Source organism: Lampris incognitus, chromosome 1, assembly GCF_029633865.1.
Source record: "Lampris incognitus isolate fLamInc1 chromosome 1, fLamInc1.hap2, whole genome shotgun sequence".
NCBI lineage: Eukaryota > Metazoa > Chordata > Actinopteri > Lampriformes > Lampridae > Lampris > Lampris incognitus.
In genome coordinates, this window is record NC_079211.1 from 77,524,953 (window position 1) to 77,547,776 (window position 22,824).

General features: G+C 45.7%; 1 protein-coding gene across 3 annotated transcripts in view; it reads left to right on the forward strand.

Annotated features, from left to right (window-relative positions):
- Positions 1-22,553, forward strand: part of kazald3 (Kazal-type serine peptidase inhibitor domain 3) — a 98,369-nt gene extending 75,816 nt beyond the window's left edge. Inside the window, exons 4-5 of one of the 3 annotated variants that reach the window (XM_056288827.1) lie at positions 12,366-12,513; positions 21,744-22,553. In XM_056288827.1, the coding sequence (XP_056144802.1) occupies positions 12,366-12,513; positions 21,744-21,838 (243 nt within the window). In that variant the 3' untranslated portion in view covers positions 21,839-22,553. Of the gene's footprint in view, positions 1-1,032; positions 1,048-12,365; positions 12,514-21,743 lie in introns of those variants that run through there. The other 2 variants (XR_008810906.1, XR_008810912.1) reach the window with 2 other exon arrangements.
- The last annotated feature ends 271 nt before the right edge of the window (positions 22,554-22,824 follow it).

Consider the following 22,824-nt stretch of genomic DNA (forward strand, 5'->3'; position numbering starts at 1 on the left):
TGAACAGCCCAGGAGACAAGATGAAACCCTGGGGAACCCTCGTATACCTTAGCTGTTGGCCTTTATAGGTAAACGAGAAGATGTCTCTCACATGGTCAGCTAGTGGTAGGCAGAAAAATGCATTGGCCAGATCAATACAGGAAAACCATTTATGTTCTGGGGACAGTGCAGACATAGCAGTATATGGATTTGGTACTGGGACTGTAGGAGTTGACACAATACTATTGACCCGTCTAAGGTCGTGAGCCATTCTATATTTCCCTGTATTTTGCTTCTCTACTGGTAAAATAGGTGTGTTCCAGCCAGATGCTGAGGGCTCCAACACCCCTGCTGCCAACAGTCCCTCAATAGTATCTGTGATCCCTGCTTCTGCCTCAGGTTTGTGGGAGTACTGTTTCTGCCAGATCGGAGTGGGATCTGTCAATTCAAAAGAGATTGGATCAACATTCTTGCAGTGGCCTACATCAGTTGAGCCTGCTGACCATAACGCCTCAGGGAGAGTGTCTATCATACTTGCGGTGTCAGAGTGATCAGCCTTCTCTCTGCCATGAAATCTCTCTATTTGTCTATGTTCTAACAGCACTTTGTCAGCCGTCTTGTGCATGATCCTGTAAGCCTTTTCGGATGGGGAGTACTGTAATTCAGGGAGTTGGGTCCAAACCCAGTCTGTCAGTGCCATCAGACGCTTGCACATCGGCCCAAGATCTCTAGCCTGGTGTTTAACATGCACTGCTAAGGTGATATGGGGCACCGCCTCTTCAGACATCTCATACCACTCAAATTGTTCTGGTGTCAATTCAACAGCAGCTGCTACACCTTCATTCCCCACTAGAGTACAGCTAGACAATACGTCCCACTGTGTCCCTTCAATGTCATTGTAAAAAGTTTGCTGATAAATTTCATCCCCATCCCTATCATAGTACAGAGTAACATGGAGGGGGTCGATTGGAGGGGAGTAGGGATGTAGCATTTGGACCCACGGCCGCCACTGATAATACAGAGTCTGTACACCTTTGCTTTGCTTGCTTCTAGGAGTCCCCAGTATATATCTGCCCAGAGTCCTTCAGCCGTGGGTGAAACATCAGCTGACAACAACATTTGAGAGCTGGACTTGATCATTGACAGAGAACAGTTCACAGAATATCCATTGGGAAAAGTCACTACCAGTCCCTCTGGCCCACACATGACTGATGCCCCGCACCTCACCAACATGTCCCGTCCCATCAAATTGACTGGGCACGCTGGTGATGAAATGTATTGATGCAAAAAAGTCTGTCCTGCCATCGTGGTAGTCAGAGGTGTCGTCAACGGCAGATTTTCTGGTTTACCCGAGAACCCTACTAGCTGGACGCTGGAGGATGAAAGGTTGGACCGAGACATGGCGCACGTGATAGTGGAAAACCTTGCACCTGTGTCAACTAGGAAATGCAGATCCATGTCCATTACCCTTATTTGGAGGTAGGGTTCTGCCAGCCCCACCTGCCCTTGAGTTCCCGGGCCCCTTCAGTACTCATCCCCCTGACCACCCTGCATGGTCTGGGGATATTGTCCCTGCGGTGGAGCTGCTGCTGCATGAGGGTCTTGATGAAGTGGAACCATAACTGAAGGCTGCCCTTGGACCGGGGGCTGTACATAACCCCCCTGTTGCTGACTGGACCTTGACCTCCCCTGGGTCCCCACAGCATGGGACACTCCCTGATCCAGTGTCCAAGCTGGCCACATCCAAAGCATGTAAGTGGCATACCTCTGGGTCCTCCGCGACCCCTCCCTCTTCCCCTCATACCTCCTGTTACTCTGACAGGCCTGCCCCGATAAGGGGAACTAGACACCCATTCAGGCACTGGGTACAAATGTGGGATGTAGTTTTGTGGTGGCGGCTGTTGAACCATCTGATTGGCTACCTTTTGGTTTGTCTTTTTAGCATCATTTACCTTTTTCCTTGCCTCATCCAATTGGAGCTTTAGGAGCTGCACCTGGGCTGACTCTGTGCTCTGTCTATCCTCCCCCTGTATAGCCTTGTGTTTTTTCATATGATGAATCAAATGTTTTTCCCATTGCTCAGTAGAGAAGCCTGGGATGTCTGGATTGCCCTCCATGGCATCTTGTACTGTTTTGGGCATTCCAGCCATAACAGCTTTTCTAAACAGTGTGGTCTGTAACTGTCCTGAACCTGGATGGCTTCCTGCGGTGTCTGTCCATATGCCTTTGCATCTGCCTAAAAATGCTGACATGTCTTCCCCGTCTTTCATGGAAAAGGTCAGTGAATGCATTGCTCCGGGAGGAATGGGGAATGTATCCCTCATTGCCCTTCCCACAGCTGTGGCTTCACTGGTAAATGGTTCTGAATCTGGTATATAACTAGTGCCTGCCGCAGCCTCAATCTGCTGTATTTCCCACATAGCTAGTTGTTTTCCCAATAATGCTCTCCAATCTCCCATAGCTAATTTATATCCCCATGTGTGTTGGCAAAATTTCTCCATCCAGGGCCCTCCTCCCTCAGTGGGAGGGGGCATTTTATCCAGGATGCAATTCATGTCTGTGAATGAAAATGGTTGATACACATCCCCCGTTTGGGGTCCTTTATATATCAGTGGCAGTTGATGATATCTAGCGGGTGGTTGTATCTGTTCTCTGTCCCTAAGCTGGTGTCTATGCCTGTGGTCAGCACGGGGTGCTATATGAGTCTGGTTGTGCCTGGTTAGTGCCCCTGTAATTGTGACCTGGTATGTGTCTTCGTCGTCCTCATTACTCTTCACACCCCCTGCCGCTGTACCTGCCTCCAATCTCTCCTCGGGACCTTCTGCCCTAATTACTTCCTCTCTTATCTCTCTGATCTGTCTCTCCTGGAACCCATCCATTGTTTCAACCCCCTGACTCTGTATCCTCCCCTGTCCTGCTCCTCCCCCGTTTAGGGTGGAGGGTGTTTCCGACACTGTCGTGGGTGAGTTTCTTGCCTGATTTATCTCTTCCTGTCTGCTCATCTGCTCATGTATTTTCCTATTCCCTTCTTTGGCTTCCTGCATCCTACGCTCTGCCTCCCTCACCATGTCCTCCACCTCTGATATTCTCCTTGTTACTACTTCCTCTAACGTCTCCCTAATCTCTCTGTACTCCTCCTTTCCTATTGCTGTCATTTTCATTACTCCTTGTTCCACACGCACGAGTGGCATTTGCGGTGTGGGATAAGGAGGGGGTTGTATCCCGGGTATTGTGGGATATATTGGCGCTGATGCTTCTGTTTTTCATTTCCTTTATCTTTTTCTTAGGTTATTTCTGATTGTTTTTGATTCATTTCTACTGCCATGCAAGCTAAGGTCATGTTATGTGAGTGGGCTCTTCTCTGCTCATTTTCCTCTCCGTCTTTCTTCCATTTTCTTTTGACTAACATGGAAACTTTTTCTGCCTTCCAATGTTCATCTGCTTTCTTTTTAGCTTGTTTTTCTGCCTTCCCTAGGTATAATACCAATCTCTTCCTTTCCTCCTCTTTGGGGACCTTACCCTGTGTTTGTAAGTCTTTCCATATACTGTCATACACCCCAATCATGGTGTCTCGCTTGTTCCTAGGGAGGCCTGCAAAAATTTAACTCCTGGTTCTTTCCCATTGTTGCTTAACGGTCAACATAACATTGGGAGGGCAACCTCCGTATTCTTCACACTCCCTGTCAGATTCCCCTTCCATCGTGTTTTATCTGTCCCCCCTCAGTAGCCAGCTGGTTTGTATGACACTTGCGTTCCGAGCAACTGACCCAATCAGAGAAGAGTTCAGTAGCCAGTCAGTTTGTATGGCACATACGTCCCGAGCAACTGACCCAATCAGTGAGTGTTATCAGGCAGTTTACGTTGGCACCAGTTAGGTTTCCACTGCTGATTCTTTCTCACTAAGACACTCCCTCCTTCCTCTCTGAGACACTACAGAGTTTCTACCACCCTTATACACAGTTTTATCAAACAACACACTTTTTACTCATGCAAAATATCAAACATTCACACTTGCCGTTAAAACACAGCACATATCATAAACCAGGGAGCGCTGCTTTTATGGGAACCTCCGTTTTTTGTTTTGTTCCCAAGGGTCTCTAAACCTTCTCACTCAGGGCCTCTAGCCCTTATACGGACATGCGCTGCTTTTATGGGACTCTAACCCATGGGTCTTTAAACCCGTCCGTATTTCCCACGTGCATGCGCTGCTTTTATGGGATTTCTTAACCCATGGGTCTTTAAACCCGCACGTCTTCTTTTCAGTACTGTTGCTGCTTTCAGGGCTTCTAATCCCTGGGACTTTAAACCCGTGCACAATTTATTTCAATGCTTTATTCATCCACTTTAACTAGGACACTTGCCGTATAATGACAACACACAATTTGGTATAGCCAATAACAGAACTTCGATAAAACAGGCGTCTGTTTACCTTGGTTTTTTTCAGCGGCCACTTGTTGTTGCCATCACACTGCAGTTATCCGTTGTCTTTTACTTCTGTGGTCAATCCGTCACTTCTCCGTATTTATCACGACGGGGTCACCAAATTGTTGGACTGCAGCTCACTCTACCAACTCATCCATCTTCATCTATGTGAGAGCGTAGTCCTGCATGTTTGTTGATAAAGCAATAGGAGAAGATGTTCGGTCTCAAAACCATCCGTTTTATTTAGCAGTAAATGGATAAAGCATACAGAGCTCTGGGTCTAGATCTTCCTATCCCTGACAAACAACAGATTGTGTCAGTTCACAAAGTCTGACTGTCTCTCCTTTCCCTGACCCAGTCTTTATACTATACAAAGTGTTGACTGAACATGAATGTGTGGTCTTCTTTGTGATTGGTCCGTTCATCTGACTCCATTTCCGCCTCCCTGATATTCGGACTCCAGGTAATCTTCTTCTACATCTGCTGTGACCTCCTTTTTGCAGCTCAGTCTTTGTCTCTCAGCTTCTTTCGGACCTCATCGTAGTCGCGCTGCATCTTGTGCACCCCAGCAGAGAGGTCCATGTGAAAACGGACCGGCTTGTTCTTGTAAAGGACCTGTCCCTTGGTTTTGGCTGCCTTTAGTACTCGCTCCCTGTCCTTAAAGTTCATGAACCTCATGATTAATGTCCTTGGACGACCCGTGCGAGAGTCTACCGGAGCACCGATTCTATGAGCTCGCTCCATTACCAAGTCCTCCCGCGGATCCATGTTCAGGGCCTCCGGCAACCACTTCTCCAAAAATGCAGGTGCATCCTGGCCCTCTTCTTTCTCTGGTAGGCCACCAACCTTACGTTATGTCGCCGACTCCTGCATTCCAAGTCCTCCACTTTGTCAGTAAGGCTTTTGACGGTGCTTTCCAGCGTGCTAACTCGGGGTGTTAGCTTCTTAATGTCGTCCTCCACGTCACAAATCCGTTGTTCGGCCTGTTCCATGCGGCCCGTGCATTCCTGTATTTGTTTCTTTACATCCGCAATTGTCGCTTGCACTCCATCAATTTTCTTGTAAAGTCCACTTTTCAAAGACTGTATGGCTTTCATGATATCTTGGTTGCTATTCTTATCTGTTTCTAACATTTCGTCCTCTTCTTCCTCGTGGTCGTCTTCTTCGTTAGCCATATTTTCAACCTGCATGGCATCGCTAGCCTTCTCAGCCCCTTCCTCATGTCGCGATTTCCTTTTCTCCTTCTCTTTCTCTCTCTTTGCCTTTTCTTTCAGGTTTTTCCCTGACATTTTAGTTCTGTGTACTCTTATACATGTATTGCGTGACTTTGGACAAGATTCGGATTAGTATTGTAGGATTAATTTACACACTAGCTGCAGAGCTTGAGATTTGCGACCTCCTAGTCCCTCGCCATAACCGGAAGTCACATCTCTGTTTCTACCTCCCCTGTCAAGCAGTGGCCACATATACGCTCCTTTCTGGGTAGCCATGTTGGTCTGTACCTTCCTGTTTCTATAGCCAGCTGGTGGTCACAGAGCCTGTAGGTGGTCAGGATCCGTCTCTGCTTCATATCTCTGACAGAGTGGAGATACTTGGCCAGTCTATATTCTCTATTTAGGGTCAAATAACAGTTTAGTCTACCCTGCGTTTTAGTTTCATTTCTCCAGTGTTCCAAATATAGATCTTTTGACTGATTCATAATCTGTTTTATTCTGCTGTGTTTTGAGGCGGTGCTGATGGTAGCCTGGTCTGTTAGCTTCACCATCAGTTGACTGAGGGGACTGTTTTCAGGGTTCAGCTATTGGGTTTTTAATGCCTTGAATGGAAGGGTGTCTTGGGCTTGAATTTAGATGCGTCCAAAATGTTATGGCCCATTTTTAGATGTTTAACAGTAGTGGGAAACGCCCCGGTTCTGCTCGGCAGGCCTTATTTGGTGTCCTCCTTTGAGCATTTAATATTTTTCTGCAGAATTCAGTGTGGAGGGCCTCTATTGGGTGTTTGTCCCATGAGCCATGCTCCAATCCACTAAGCGGGCCCCAGACCTCACTTCCGTACAAAGCTATGGGTAAAATAACATAATCAAATATTTTTGTCCAGACTCTAACTGGAATCTTAATGTTTAATAGTTTGGTTTTTAATGCATACATTGCCCTGCATGCTTTTTCTTTGAGTGTGTGTATTGCCATACTGAAACTTCCTGATGCAGCTATGGACAGACCAAGGTACGTATAATTTTTTGTGTGTTCAATTAGGGTGTTATTCAAAGTAAAGTGGTATTTGTTTTCAAGGCATCTGGGTTTTTTCTGAAAGATCATGATTTGGGTTTTCTTAAAGTTTACATCTGATGCCCAGTTTTGGCAGTATTGTCCTAGGATCGGACAGGTTATGTTGAAGACCATCACTGGTTGGGGACAACAGAATAAGGTCATCTGCATAAAGCAGGTATTTAATCTCTGTGTCATAGAGTGGGTGGCCTGGAGCTGCAGAATGGTCCAGCTGGTCTGCAAGTTCATTTATATACAGGTTTAATAATGTTGGACGTAAACAGCATCCTTGCTTCATACCACGTTCTTGGGTAAAATATTATGTTCTTTGATCTCCAATTTTCACACCACACTGGTTGTGTCTGTACATACATTTTATAAGATTATAAACCTTACCCCCTAGTCCACTTTGAAGGATTTTGTAGAAAAGTCCTTCATACCAGATGGAATCGAAGGCTTTTTTAAAATCTATGAAACAAGCAAACATTTTCCCTCCATTTTTTTGGTAGACACGTTTATTAATTAAAGTGTGTAGGGTGTATATATGATCAGAGGTTCTGTAATTTGGGAGAAAGCCAATTTGACATTTGCTAACTATGTTTTTGATAAAGGCTAGTATCCTGGAAGTCAGGATACTACAAAATATTTTCCCAAGTTTGCTGCTGACACAGATCCCTCTGTAGTTATTAGGGTCTAATTTGCTTCCATTTTTATAGATTGGTGTGATCAGCCCCTGGTTCCAGACATCGGGATAGCAGCCGGCAGTAAGCATCATGTTGAACAGCTTAACGATGGCAGTGTGTAACTCAGGGGTACTGCTCTTCAGCATTTTATTTTTGATGCAATCCGTGTCACACGCTTTTTTTGAATGAATAGTTTTCCGTTTGTCTGTTAACTCTTTTTGTGTAATTGGGTAGTTAATGGATTTTGATTATTCTTGATGGCTGAGTCGAGGTTGTCTAACTTTGTTTTAATTTCAATTTGATTTATGTTCAGTTCTTCTGGTGGGATACTTGTATAGAGGTTATTAAAATGTTTCTCCAAATGTCTCCATCTTGTATTGTTAATTGTTGTGGCTTTATGGTTTCTAAGCTGTTCAACATGCCCCAGAACTGACCCTGGTCTACTGCGTTTTCAAGTTCTTGAAGTGTTTCTTTGGTGTAGTGGAATTTCTTTTGCCTAATCATCTGTTTATACTGGTTTAGAGTTTCAGAGTATTCATGTTGTAGTGCTGGGTCATGTTGGTGTCTGTGTTTTTGTACTGGTTTAGAGTTTCAGAGTATACATGTTGTAGTGCTGGGTCATGCTGGTGTCTGTGTTTTTGTACTGGTTTAGAGTTTCAGAGTATTCATGCTGTAGTGCTGGGTCATGTTGGTGTCTGGGTTTTTTGTACTGGTTTAGAGTTTCAGAGTATTCATGTTTTAGTGTTGGGTCATGTTGGTGTCTGGGTTTTTGTACTGGTTTAGAGTTTCAGAGTATTCATGTTGTAGTGTTGGGTCATGTTGGTGTCTGGGTTTTTGTACTGGTTTAGAGTTTCAGAGTAGTCATGCTGTAGTGCTGGGTCATGTTGGTGTCTGGGTTTGTGGTTTGATAGCTGTCTTAAGTGTTTTCTCATTTCTTTACATTCACTGTCAAACCATTTGTTTTCAGAGGTTTTTTGTTTACTGTTTCGACAGTGGGGTTTGTTTGTTTTTCCAAGTTTTGCATTTAGTGCAGCTTTTGGGAAGATGTGGTTAGTATCTCTTGTCGCTTTATTAACGTCTTCAAAGTTATTTTGGTAGTGTGAATTGTTGAATGTGTCGATTGTATTTTTCATTTCTGGTGAGTTCAAAATTTGTACAAATTGTTGGGCACTGTTTGGAGCCCGTCTGGATGACTGGTTTAGATTGTACAGCTTACTGGGCTGTTTCTTAAAAGTATTTCTATTGTGTTTTTTCAAGTAAATATTAATCTGGCTGTGGTCTGAAAGGGGGGTTTGTGCTCTGACAGTGAAGGCACTGAATGCGGATGGGTCCATGTCTGAGATGGCATAATCAACAACACTTGTCCCAAGAGCGGAACAGTAGGTGAAACGTCCCAAACGGTCCCCTCTGATCCTCCCATTTAATATATACAGGCCCGAGGCTCTGCAGAGATGCACCAACTCCTTCCCATTTCTGCTCATTGTTTTGTCTGGGTTGTTCCTCCTGGCTGAGGGTGAGGGGATCCGAAGTGACTGTGTAAATATATGGTGATCTCCTGTGTGGTCTGTACAGTCAGGTTCTGAACCTGTCCGTGCATTAAAGTCCCCACACAGAAGTATTTTGCCTTGGGCTTGAAAGTGACATATCTCTGTGTGTAGAGAGCTGTACAACTCTTCTTCATGGTACGGTGACTCTGGTGGAAGGGTGTATATTGCACAAAAATATAAACCTACCTCAAAAACCAGTTTATTCATTTTTAGCCAAATGTGGTTTTTGCTTTGTTTTACGATTGTGGTATATTTGGTGAGATCAGCTTTGAGCCAGATCACCATTCTTCCTGAGTCTCTACCCCGGTGCACTGTGCTCAGCTTAACTGAAGGCACCGTGATTTCACCACAGCCTGGAGTCACTGCATCAGATCGACACCATGTTTCTAACAGCATCAAAACATCAAGATCATTTATATTATTTAAAAAATCAGGGTCTGTGGTTTTAAAACCAGAAGTGCTTGAGTATAAACCCTGAATATTCCAAAAGCTTATCGTAAAAGATTTCATTTGTGAAAGAAAATAAATAAATTCAACCAAAACATGAACAAAACCAAACAGGTGAAAAGACCAACCTGGTGCAACTAATTTACAAGAGAATGGATACATTTTAACTAGCTGTGTGTATGTGTGTGTGTGTGTGTATGCACATGTGTATGTGTGCGTGTCTGTACCTCAATTCTGTAGTAGTCTACTACACAGAGTCTGGAGCATCTCTTTGACTGCCCCTAGTTCAGACATTGGTGCAGTGGGTAGGATTGTTCATCACCAGGGCGTAAGTCATCCGTTGGTGATGTTGGGGGGGGGGTCTTCTGTGGCTGGGTGGGGCAGGAGGGTAGGGTATAGGATCGGGGCGGAGTGCTGCAGGGGGGCGTGGTGCTACAGGAAGGTGGGAGGCAATGTTCTTAAGCCTTTCTTGTTGGTATCTGGGAGGTCTGTAGTTCTTGGGAGGGGCAGCTGTGTCGGCGAGGCTATTGGGGTTGCAATCCAAGGTAACATACTTAAGTGTTTTTGCAAATGCTCTCACCCCGACCTTGTTCAGGTGTAGCCCGTCATGGAGATCCTATGTCCCGATGTTGGTGTGGTGGGCTAGGTGGATGTTGAGATTTCCATGTGGATCTCGTGAATGACATGTGGAGGGGTGTCTCTCCTGGGGAGAAGGATAGAAATGACAACCCTGCTTTCTGGGAACTCTCTGGAGGCCCCTCTTAGCCATCTTGGATATGGCCTCAGCAGGTCCCCGGCATAGGGTGTGGATGTCGTTGGTGCCTGTATGCAACACGGTGTACTGGGGGTTCCCCAATGTGTCCTGCCTAAGCAGCTCCACGGCTTGGCCTGTGTTTCGGCCACGTTTGGCTGTGGTGATGAGGCCAGGAAAGAGGCGTTTTGTGTCCAAGTATTTTCCATTGGAGTCCCTGAGTAGGACCACCTGGGCTTCTGGCTTGGCTGGTCTGTCAGGGTTTGGCTCTGTGTTAAGGGGTTGGGAAGCAGGGAGGGAGTGTGTGTCCAGGAGGGAGTCTCTTAGTGTCAGGGTCAGAGAAGTGGGTGAAGGCTGTGGGGTGGGGGATTTGCCAGGGTCGGGAGGAGCTGGTGGTTTAGCAGCAGGAGAGAGGGTAGGTGTTGGGACAGTGGCATGTGTGTAGCTGGATGAAGATACATGACAGTTCTTCTCCTGAAGTTGCTCCTTCATCTCTTGTAGCTCTCTGCTGAAGCTCAAGTCTCTGTGAGCTGTATCTTTCTTTAATTTCATGGCCTGGACTCGTAGGGTGCTGTTCTCCTCCTCCAGCTCTCGTATAGTCTGTGTCAGCTGTCTGAGTCTCTTCTGGGTCTCCTTCAGCTCTGAGGTGATTTTCTGGTTCCCCCTCCTCAGCTCTGCCATGGCCTCCTGGCTGTCCAGCTTCAGTTGCTGGAGCTTGTGTCTCAGCTGTTGGGTGGTGTCAGACTCAGCTAGCCTGGCCAAAGTGAGCTCCCTGAACTCAGTGAAGTCCAGCTCCAGGATGGACAGGCTCTCTCTTAGTTGTTGAAGGAGCTTGTGGGGTGTTGGATGGGCGGGGCCGGATGGACTGGTGGTTGGTTTCAGGTCTGGTTCTGTGACCTCTGGGACCACTGTGTCATCCTCCTCTTCCTGTTCTGATGCTGTGTCTCCTGCTACAGTGCTGCTTGGGTCGCTCTCTCTCAATTTCTGCCTTCATCTTGGGGAAGAGTTCCACAAAGGAGTTGAGGCTTGCCTCATTTCCTTGTATCAGCACGGTACCTCTTTTAGTATAGTAGGTAATGGTGAGCAGGGGGTCGTCTGTGTCTAGAGTTTCATCTTGACACAGTTAAGCAGCCACCACGACCAATGCCTTCTTTGGTAATGTGTGTGTAGTTTTTACAGATTAACTGTTTCCACACGCTGATGTCCTCTGTATGGAAGAGGGGGTTGTTTTTTTTTAATCTTTTTGTTGTCATAAAATATATAGTCAGCAAACAGTTGCTCTGTATTGGCCAAGAGTGTTTCCTCTTTGTGTTTTTTCTTGGCTCTAGCACTGCTACAGATAGCAGGGTATTCTACCTGTCTAGCACTGCTACAGCGAGCAGGGTATTCTACCTGTCTAGCACTGCTACAGCTAGCTGGGTATTCTACCTGTCTAGCACTGCTACAGCGAGCAGGGTATTCTACCTCTCTAGCACTGCTACAGCTAGCAGGGTAGTCTACCTCTCTAGCACTGCTACAGCTAGCAGGGTATTCTACCTGTCTAGCACTGCTACAGCTAGCAGGGTAGTCTACCTCTCTAGCACTGCTACAGCGAGCAGGGTATTCTACCTGTCTAGCATTGCTACAGCTAGCAGGGTATTCTACCTGTCTAGCACTGCTACAGCTAGCAGGGTAGTCTACCTGTCTAGCACTGCTACAGCTAGCAGGGTATTCTACCTGTCTGCTGTTGCTGTTTGGTTCCATCTCCACGGTAACACTCTCTGCTCCAACTGCCAGAATCACAAGATTAGCTACTTTTTTTGACGTTTAGGCCAATGGTTCTTTTAAATTTGATTTTTTCCCCCACTTCTTTCAATGTTGCAGATGAAGTGTCTTTCTTCTGTGTCTTTTCTTGTCTTTTTCCGGTTTTTTTCAGCCTCTTTTGTTCTCTTTTTAGTGGTATGATAGATATTTTGTTGATGTTTATCTTCCTTTTCAATCTCTGTACCTTTATGCTGTTGTTCACAGGTTGTCAGTTTCCTCTGTTTCGCTTTCTTCACCAAAAGGTAGAAGACATTTCAGAAGCTCATTTTGTGTGTGGCCTCTCAAATGGAATTTCTCTCTCTCTCTCTGTCTGTCTCTCTCTGTGTATCTGTGTCTGTGTCTCTATCTATCTGTCTCTATCTGTCTGTCTCCCTCTCTGTGTCTCGGTCTGTCTGTCTCTCTCTGTCTCTCTATCTGTCTCTCTGTCTGTCTGTGTGTCTGTCTCTCTCTCTTTGTGTCTCTCTGCTAGTCGAGGGGTGGTCCTCTGAAGTATGAGCTCTCCAGTTGGCTGCAGATTGAGGAGGCGGAGCCAGAGTATTCTGGAACCTATCGCTGCGTCGCTCGGAACAACCTGGGCTCTGTCTCCGCCTCCGCTGTGCTGGGAGTCCTGAGACCAGGTAAAACACACACACACACACACACAAGCAGAACGTCATTGATCCTTTTTTTTAATTATTATTAAATACAAGGAAATATACAAAAGAAGACGGAATAAATGTACAAAAAGAAAGATAAAGTTCAGACAATGGTGGTAATCATGTGACATCAAATTCAAACACAAAAAAATAAAAATAAAAAATACCACGAGGTAAACAGATGGAGAGCACAAAAGAGCAGGTTAAGAAAAAAACAAAAAAACAGACAACAACGGCCGAGATATAGAAGTACATTTTTTTGTTTTTGCTTTTCTATTCGTTTTTTTCCGAATATTTCAGTTGATTTGAAGTAATTTACAAATGTACATAAAAACATGATGTTTACCCAAAAGAATCAGGAGATTAATAGTATCTGAGATGTTTACATCTGGATTATCCATGAAGTAGATTATATCAATGTAGGTAAATGAAGGTATGCTTACTAATTTTAAAGACAGCCAATTATGGATCTCAGACCAAAACAAATTAGCATAAGAACAATCAAATAATAAATGGTCAGTGGTTTCAGCCTCAGAAGAACAGAAGATGCAAGGATCCACTTCAAGTTTAAATCTCTTATATAGAAAGTCATTAACAGGGTATATCACTGGTACTGTTTTAAAATGGGTTTCTTTGACTTTAGGAGCAACAGGATATGACAGATACATTACATGACATTACATTACCGTCATTTATCTGATGCTTTTATCCAAAACGACTTACAATAAGTGCATTTAACGTAGGAAATCAGGAGAACTACTAGTCATCAGAGGTCATAAGTGCATCTAAACAAGCATATAAGAGCAAAACCAGTGCTAAAGTAAAAGCGCAAGAAAGAAATTTGTTTTCTTTAAATGAGTGAATACAGTAAGTGCTAAGAACAAGTAACAGCGTACCAGTAGTTCTTAAAGAGGTGAGTTTTCAACCTGCGCCGAAAGATGGGCAGCGATTCCGCTGTCCTAACATCAGTGGGGAGTTCATTCCACCACTGTGGGGCCAGGACAGAAAAGAGCCATGACCGGGTCGATCGGCAGCAAGGGCCTCTGAGCGACGGGGCAACCAAGCGTCCCGAGGCAGCAGAGCGAAGTGGTCGGGCGAGGGTGTAGGGCTTGACCATGGCCTGGAGATAGGAAGGAGCGGTTCCTGTCACTGCCTTATAGGTTAGCACCAAAGTCTCAATCTGGATGCGAGCAGCTACTGGGAGCCAGTGTAGGGACATGAGAAGGGGAGTTGTGTGAGAGAACTTAGGGCGGTTGAACACCAGACAAGCTGCAGCTCTCTGAACAAGTTCCAGAGGTCTGATGGCCAACGCTGGGGCGCCAGCAAGGAGGGAGTTGCCGTAGTCCAGCCGGGAGATGACCAGAGCCTGGATGAGCACCTGTGCTGTCTCGTCGGTGAGGAATGGGAGAATCCTCCTGATGTTATAGAGGAGAAATCTGCAGGAGCGAGCAACCGATGCAACATTTGCAGCAAACGACAGTTGGTTGCCCAGGATCACACCCAGATTCCTCACAGTCCGACTTGGCGTCACCACAGTGTTGTCAATGGTGATGGCCAGGTCTCGGAGCGGGCAACCTTTCCCTGGGAGGAACATCAGCTCTGTCTTATCCAGATTGAGCTTCAGGTGGTGTGTCACCATCCACTCCGAGATGTCAGTCAAGCACGCAGCAATGCATGTCTCTACTTGTGTGTCAGAGGGAGGAAAGGACAAGATCACCTGGTGTCATCGGCGTAACAATGGTAAGAGAAGTCATGCGAGCGAATAACAGAACCCAGGGATGTCGTGTACAGGGAGAAAAGGAGAGGACCCAGAACCGAACCTTGTGGAACGTCTGTAGTCAGTCTGCGAGGCTCCAACACAGATCCCCGCCATGTCACCTGGTAGGAGCGATCCGTTAGGTAGGTTGCAAACATTGAAAATGCATAGCCTGTGACACCCAGCCCCTCGAGGGTAGAGAGGAGGATCTGGTGGTTCACTGTGTCGAACACAGCTGACAGGTCCAGGAGTATCAGGACAGAGGAGAGAGAGTTTGCTCTCGCAGAGTGCAGCGATTCTGTCACTGCAAGGAGGGCTGTCTCTGTCGAGTGAGCCACCCTGAACCCAAACTGGTTGGGTCCAGGAGGTTGTTCTGGTGGAGGTACAAAGAAAGTTGGTTAAAGACAGGACGTTCGAAAGTTTTGGATAGAAAGGGTAGAAGGGAAACCGGTCTGTAGTTTTTGACATCAGAGGGGTCAAGTGATGGTTTCTTGAGAAGGGGGGTGACTCTAGCAGTCTTGAATGCAGATGGAAAGCATCCTGCCTGGAGGGGGGTGCTGATGAGGTGGGTTAGTTAGGGAAGGATTTCAGGTGCAATAGACTGAAGAAGAGGGGAGGGGACCGGGGCAAGGAAGCATCTGGTGGGGCGACTGGATGTGATGAGGTTTAGGACCTTGTCGGGGGAGAGGGGAGCGAGGTGGGATAGGGTGGGACGTGGAGTGGTGAGGGAGGGTGCAGAGGTTGGGATAGTGCAAGCAGCACTAACCGGGTGGTGAGAAAAGGAGGATCTGATGTTGTTTACCTTCTTGTCAAAGAAGTTAGCGAAGTCATCAGGGAGAAGAGAGGAAGAAGGAGGAGGGGGTGGGGGTTGAAGAAGTGTAGAGAAGGTTTCAAAGAGTTTCTTAGGATTAGAGGCAGAGGATAGGATTTTAGAGTGACAGAAGGCAGCCTTAGCAGCAGAAAGGGAGGAGGAGAAAGTTGAAAGAAGAGATTGGAAGTTGAGAAGGTCCTCTGGGAGTTTGCCTTTTCTCTATTGCGCTCTGCCACTCTCAGGCTCCGTCTGTCAGTACGTACTGAGTCAGTCAGCCAAGGGGCAGGTGGAGTTGGGCGTACAGGCCTGGAGGTGAGGGGACAGAGATTGTCCAGAGAAGAGGAGAGGGTAGCGATAAGAAGATCAGTAGCAGTGTCAGAGGGGTAGGAGAGAGAAAGATTCAGGTGTAGGGAGGATAGAGGTAACAGACAAAGAAGGATCAGTGGTAGAGAGAGAGTGGAGGTGTCTATGGGTGGAAACCATGTGGGTAGGGGAAGGGGCTGAGGGGGCTGAAGAGAGGGAGCGAGAGTAGGACATGAAATCGTGGTCATAGAGTTGGAGGGAAATCTTATTTATGATTCGCATATTTGATTTGGCAAAGATTTTACGCCAGATGCCCTTCCTGATGCAACCCTCTCCATTTGTCTGGGCTTGGGACTGGCACTAAGAATGCACTGGCTTGTGCATCCTCAGTGGCTGGGTTCTATCAAACCTCACACAATACTATTAAAACTGCAAACAGCAAGTTACAGAGCAATATATTTATAAGCTAAAAGGATAACTTAGTCAAAACAGCTAGGCAACAAGAAATATTTAAGGACACACTAGGTGAAAAAACAGCTACAGATAGAATAAGATCCCACTAGGAACCAGTAGCAGATGTACAGACAAAAGGACTAATACTCAAGCAGCTGGAATAAGACTAGTAGCAGCTTGTTAAGCAAGAAAGATTATACTTACTCTATTCTAGATGAACCAGCAATTCAGAATCACTCCAGAAGTTAAAATGCGAAACTGAATCAGGCCAGACTTATAAATCCCTGTGTTGTTCTGGCCACACCCTGGCCACTTAACACTCAATTTGCCAAAGAGGTACACTGAAAATGGGCCTATTGCCCAGAAACTGGTCACTTATATAAAACTCTATCAAACCTCACACAATACTATTAAAACTGCAAACAGCAAGTTACAGAGGAATATATTTATAAGCTAAAAGGATAACTTAGTCAAAACAGCTAGGCAACGAGAAATAATTAAGGACACACTAGGTAAAAAAAACAGTTACAGCTAGAATAAGTAAATAAGACAAGTAAGTAAATAGAATAAGACAGCTACAGCTAGAATAAGATCCCGCTAGGAAGCAGTAGCAGATGGATAGAGAAAATGACTAATACTCAAGCAGCTGGAATAAGACTAATAGCTACATGTCAAGCAAGAAAGATGATACTTACTCTATACTCGATGAACTAGCTATTCAGAATCACTCCAGAAGTTAAAATGCACACTATAAATAGATAAAAAGAAAAGGACTTCCTCCTAATGGGGACCTCTACATTATCATGTACAGAGCATGAGTTGAAGTCCTCTAAATGTTTCCGTTTAAAAATCAGACAAACTGTTTTGTTATTAAATTTTTTATCCATCAAATCTACATGACCAGCTCTTAGAGAAGGCAAAGAAGGTGAAATCAAATAAAACTGCATCCTGCTGTGTATCAATCGAAGTAAGGAAATGGGAGTTGCTTTGCAGATTTTCTCGTAACCTTTACTTGTAATAGTAATTTTATACTTTCTGGTAAATTCTTCAAAAGATAACAAGTGACCATCAGAATTCAATAAATCATACACAAATAATAAACAATTGTTATACCAATCAGCCTTAAACATGGATTTTATATTTATGGTAATAACCCTTTTGTTCCACAAAAGAGAATTGTGTGGTAAGAAAATTGTGGGTAAATAACATATTCCCAAAAAGTAGTGCTTGTTTGTGGAAGTTGGACAGCTTTACAGAAATTTTAGACACCTCAAAATCAAATTTCAGCAAGAAGTCAATCCCTCCAACCTTGTTAAATAGTTTGTTAGGCATGTGGTACCACATAGAATGAGGTTGAAAGTGCATTATTTTAGCCATTTGACTCTAAAAGCCACAATAATAGATTCCAGATCAATGGCTCTTATATACCACCATTAACATAATCCCTGACTAATTGTGATTTGCACAAATAATGAGTTTTGTTCTTCCATATGAATTTAAATATTATGGCGTTAGATGATTTAATTAATTTTGAAGAAGTGTCCAACGAGTGGCATGAGTAGATAAGCCTTGATAAACCTTCTGTTTCGGGCAGAAGGAATCGGCCCAATATATAGATAAGTCTCATGTGAGCCAATGATTTAAAGATTTTGAATGGCTTTCACTCTGGGAATAATATTCAACACTCATCTGTTTTGCAAGTTTTTTGTTATTACTAAACAAAGGTATTTTATCTGATCTTTAACTGAAATATTGGCTATACTACATAGAGCACAGCTATGAACAACCAAAAGTTCACATTTTTTAAAGTTTCAGGTCAGGCCAGATGCTTTAGAGAAAGGACTTATTTTATCAGTTGCTTTAGAAACCATATCTTTTTCTTTTCTATTTAAAAAAAATTGCCGTATCATACGCAAATTGACTAATTATGGATTCTTTCTCCAGTATTTCAATACCTTGGATGTCTGAAGAGTTTTCAAAGTGTATCACAATTCCCCGTTTAACAGGGAACCTCACTGACAAACCATGGCTGAGAGATACACTACTGTTTATATCATTGTAGAGCATTTGAATACTGCTCCAAAAGTTAGTAACGAAACCAAACATTTCCAAGGCTTTAAACAAGAAGGGTTGTTCCACAGTATCAAAAGCTTTTTTTAAAAAATCTAAGAATAAAATTAAACTATCATGTGGGATCAATGAATTGTGATCAAGCAAATCTAAAACTAATCTAGTATGATTGTGAATATGTCGACCTTAGATAAATGCAGAATGTGTTTCATCAATTAGCTTACTTAGACCTTTCTGAAGTCTATTGATGTAAACGCAGACTCAGTCTCAGTTCACAAAAATCAGTCCTTTTAATAAGAACGAGGTCGGTACACAGGTGATCAGATAACAAGGCAACAGTGTCCAAATCGGCAGGCGAAAGGCGAGGTCAAAAAGGCCCACAAAAAAAAAGTTCATGAAACTATAGGGCTCAAGAAACTCACACAAGGAAAAAATGTTGGAACACTGTCAGTATCAAAATAAAACAGGAAGTACAAGACAAAGAAAACTGGGAGAAACAAAAGATAACTTAACTATCCAGACGGGGCATGACAGTAACCCCCCCCCCCAACGGCCGGCCCCAGACGGCCCAGGGTCGCCAGGGTAGGCCCGATGGAAGTCCCGGATGAGGGAGGGGTCCAGGATGTTGCTGGCCGAGACCCAGGAATGTTCCTCCGGGCCGTATCCCTCCCCGTCGACCAGGTATTGGAAGCCCCGACGCCGGACCGCCAGGAGCTTGCGGACAGTGTAAACAGGGCCACCATCGACGAACCGAGGGGGAGGAGGGGGCAAGGAGGCAGGGACCAGAGGGCTCTCTATGGCCGGTTTGATCTGACTCACGTGGAAGGATGGGTGGACTCTCGTGGCTCTGGAGAGTTTGAGCTTGACTACAACTGGGTTAATGACTTTGGAAATAGGGAATGGCCCCACAAAGCTTGGAGCGAGTTTCCGGGACTCCACTCTGAGAGGCAGGTCTTTAGTGGATAGCCATACCTTCCGGCCGCTCCTGTAAGTGGGGGCAGGGATCCGCTGTTGGTCAGCCGTCTTCTTGTAATGCTCGGAATTGCGGAGCAGGGTGCATCGGGCCCAGGTGTGGCGACAGCGGCGAACCAGAGCCAGTGCAGAGGGCACACTGACTTCCTTCTCCAGGGCAGGGAAGAGAGGAGGTTGATATCCATAGGCACACTGAAAGGGGGAGAGACCAGATGAGGAACACGGAAGCGTGTTGTGTGCATACTCAACCCAGGTGAGCTGACTGCTCCATGTGTTGGGGCTCTGTGAGGCAAGGCAACGCAGGCTGGTCTCCAGCTCCTGGTTCAGCCACTCCGTCTGACCATTGGTTTGGGGATGGTGGCCAGAAGAGAGGCTGAAGGATGCTCCCAGGAGTGAACAGAAAGCCCGCCAGAACTGTGCCACAAACTGCGGGCCCCGGTCAGACACAATGTCCCTGGGGAAGCCATGGAGGCGAAAAACATGATGCAACATCACCTCGGCTGTCTCCTTGGCTGAGGGCAACTTGGGCAAGGGAACAAAATGGACCATGTTTGAAAATCTCTCTACCACCATGAGGATGGTGGTGTTACCTTTGGAAGGGGGGAGACCAGTCACAAAGTCCACGGAGATGTCTGACCAGGGTTGATTGGCACAGGGAGTGGGCGAAGCTGACCAGAAGCTGGGCGTCGGGAGACTTACTGCGAGCACACACAGGACAGGCCGCCACGTACTCTGTCACCTCCTTCCCCATGACCAGCCACCAGAAATGCTGTCGTATGACGAACAAGGTCCTGCGTACTCCAGGGTGACAGGATAACTGGGAAGAGTGGGCCCAGTGGATGACCTGTGAATGCAAGACAGGAGGCACAAACAGCCGGTTCGGCAGGCAGTCGGCCGGAGGTTGACAGTTCACATTGGCCTCGTTGACCCTTCTCTCATTGGCCCAAGTGACAGAACCCACAACACACGAGGGAGGAAGAATGGGAGTAGGATCTTTACAAGAGTTCTCAGAGGGAAACAAATGGGAGAGAGCATCAGGCTTTAAGTTCTTGGAGCCAGGGCAATAGGACAGGGTGAAATGGAACCAGTTGAAAAAGAGAGCCCACCTTGCCTGACGAGAGTTGAGCCTCTTGGCCGTCCTCGAGTACTCAAGGTTTTTATGATCCGTCCAGACAAGAAAAGGCTGTTCAGCCCCCTCCAACCAGTGCCTCCACTCCTCCAATGCCACCTTGATGGCAAGCAGCACACAGTTGCCAACATCATAGTTTCTCTCAGAAGCCGACAGCTTGCGGGAAAGAAAGGCACAGGGGTGTAACTTATTGTCCTTAGCCGACCTCTGAGAGAGAACAGCTCCCACCCCCACATCGGAGGCATCCACCTCCACCACAAACTGCAGGTTGGGGTGAGGCAACGTGAGGACAGGAGCTGAGGTGAAGCTGGTCTTCAGTCTCTGGAAAGCGAGCTCAGCCCGGGGGTTCCACTGGAAGCTAGGCTTAGAAGAGGTCAGTGTATGAAGGGGGGCAGCAACAGAAATAACATTTCTGACGAACTTTCTGTAAAAATTAGCAAACCCCAGGAATCGTTGAACCTCCTTACGGCTAGCGGGAGTGGGCCAATCAACAACAGCCCTAACCTTTTCTGGGTCCATCCTGACCTCCCCCTCAGACACGATGAACCCCAGGAAGGACACGGAGGGTATGTGAAACTCACACTTCTCAGCTTTGACAAAGAGTTGGTGATGGAGGAGGCGCTGGAGGACCCACCGGACGTGCTGAATATGAGTTTTCTCATCAGGGGAGAAGATTAAGATGTCGTCCAGGTAAACAAAAACAAACTCATTGAGCATATCCCGGACGTCGTTCACCAGGGCCTGAAAGACAGCTGGGGCATTGGTAAGTCCAAACGGCATGACCAGGTACTCGTAATGACCACTGGGAGTGTTAAATGCTGTCTTCCATTCACCCCCTCCCTTATTCTAACTAGGTGATAAGCATTCCTTAAATCCAGTTTAGTGAAAACCTTAGCACCATTTAGTAGTTCAAAAGCAGTGGAAATTAAAGGGAGGGGGTACCTGTTACGAACGGTGATCTCGTTGAGTCCTCTGTAGTCAATGTCTGCCATCTGCCCGGTACAGTGAAAACCGGGATTTACCCGTGAAGAGAACATTTCTCCAAAGTGCCAGATGCCATCGAAGGTGAGCTTTTCAGCGGCGTATCTTGTCTATCAAGTTGTGTCTCGTGTTCCATCAGAGGGATATCCTCATCGTCACACGCTAGCTGAAGAGCTGCTAACGATAGCCGGGATCTGTGCTAGCTCCAGCCATATCGTTCCATCAGAAGGGTGTCCTCATCGTCACATGCTAGCTGAAGAGCTGCTAACGATAGCCGGGATCTTTGCTAGCTCCAGCCATATCGTTCCATCAGAAGGGTGTCCTCATCGTCACATGCTAGCTGAAGAGCTGCTAACGATAGCCGGGATCTTTGCTAGCTCCAGCCATATCGTTCCATCAGAAGGGTGTCCTCATCGTCACATGCTAGCTGAAGAGCTGCTAACGATAGCCGGGATCTTTGCTAGCTTCAGCCATATCGTTCAACTTAGGAATTTAAGATAAGTTGAAGTAGTCTAACTTGATGCAAAGACTTAGTGCACGATGCCAAGTGTATTTTTTATTGCTTGACTGTAGGTTTTAGACGAAGGTCTTTAAAGGACTTAGATCTGAGCCCGCATAAAGTTCGACCGCTCACTCCGCCATCTTGCCACTGATCCTTTACAGTAGGTCAGATGTATAGATGAAATGATAGAAATGATCTTCTCTTTCATTAACACCGTGTGTGTGTGTCCCCACAGAGGAGATGTCAGCCTATCTGTCTGCCAGTGTGGCCGAGATGAAAGAGATGATGGACTACAGTCATCCCAGAGAATACGAGCAGGACTACTACTAAACTTTACCCACAATCCCCAGCTGTCACGTGATGTGACGGGTCTCAGCGGTGCCCATGCTGTTTCCCCCGATCAGGACTAACGTGAACAGATGTGTGTTAAGAAGGACAGACGTCACAGAGACAACACAACACAGTGTGTTCAGTTCTCCCAACAGGCATATTGTACATGTACTCATGTACTCAAGTACTCATGTGGTTTTATTGAAAGCAGAGTACAACACAGAATACAAGACAGAGTACAACACAGAATACAAGGCAGAGTACAACACAGAATACACGGCAGAGTACAACACAAAATACACGGCAGAGTACACTTTCTAGTGGGGACCCAGAGTAAAGATGAAACCCTTTATTAACCCAGCTCTTTCCACAAACCTGACATGAAAGACCAGCTACTGAAGGCATCCCAGTTTCCCAGACAGGACCGTGGTTTTCCCTTCATCTGTGTACACATCTGCTGACACATCTGTTTACACATCTGTTCTTCAGGAACAGACAGATTTGTGTTGTCACATAGTATATCAACATGGAAATGTGTTGTGTAGAGAAGACTACACACTGCTTTCTGCACACATGAACAGGCTTGTGAATAAAGACCATATACTGTATACTGTGTACTTTATACTGTATACTTTATACTTTTGAATAAAGACCATATACTGTATACTCTATACTTTATACTGTATACTTTATACTTTCGAATAAAGACCATATACCGTATATTAATAACTCTAACATGGAATATTCATTCCATTTAAACCGCATGACTGGGAGCTGTGTGAGTCTTCACGTGGATGTGACCTCGTCTCTGTGTGTACTGCTGTGTGTACTGCTGTGTGTGCATGCTGGGTTGCATCAGTGTTACATGTTCAGAAATGAAGTATGTGTATTCAGCCCACATAATGTTTTGAAAGTAGTGTTATGATCACACTTATGAAGTACTTATTGCATTACTTATTGCGTTACTTATTACATTTTGAGAATTA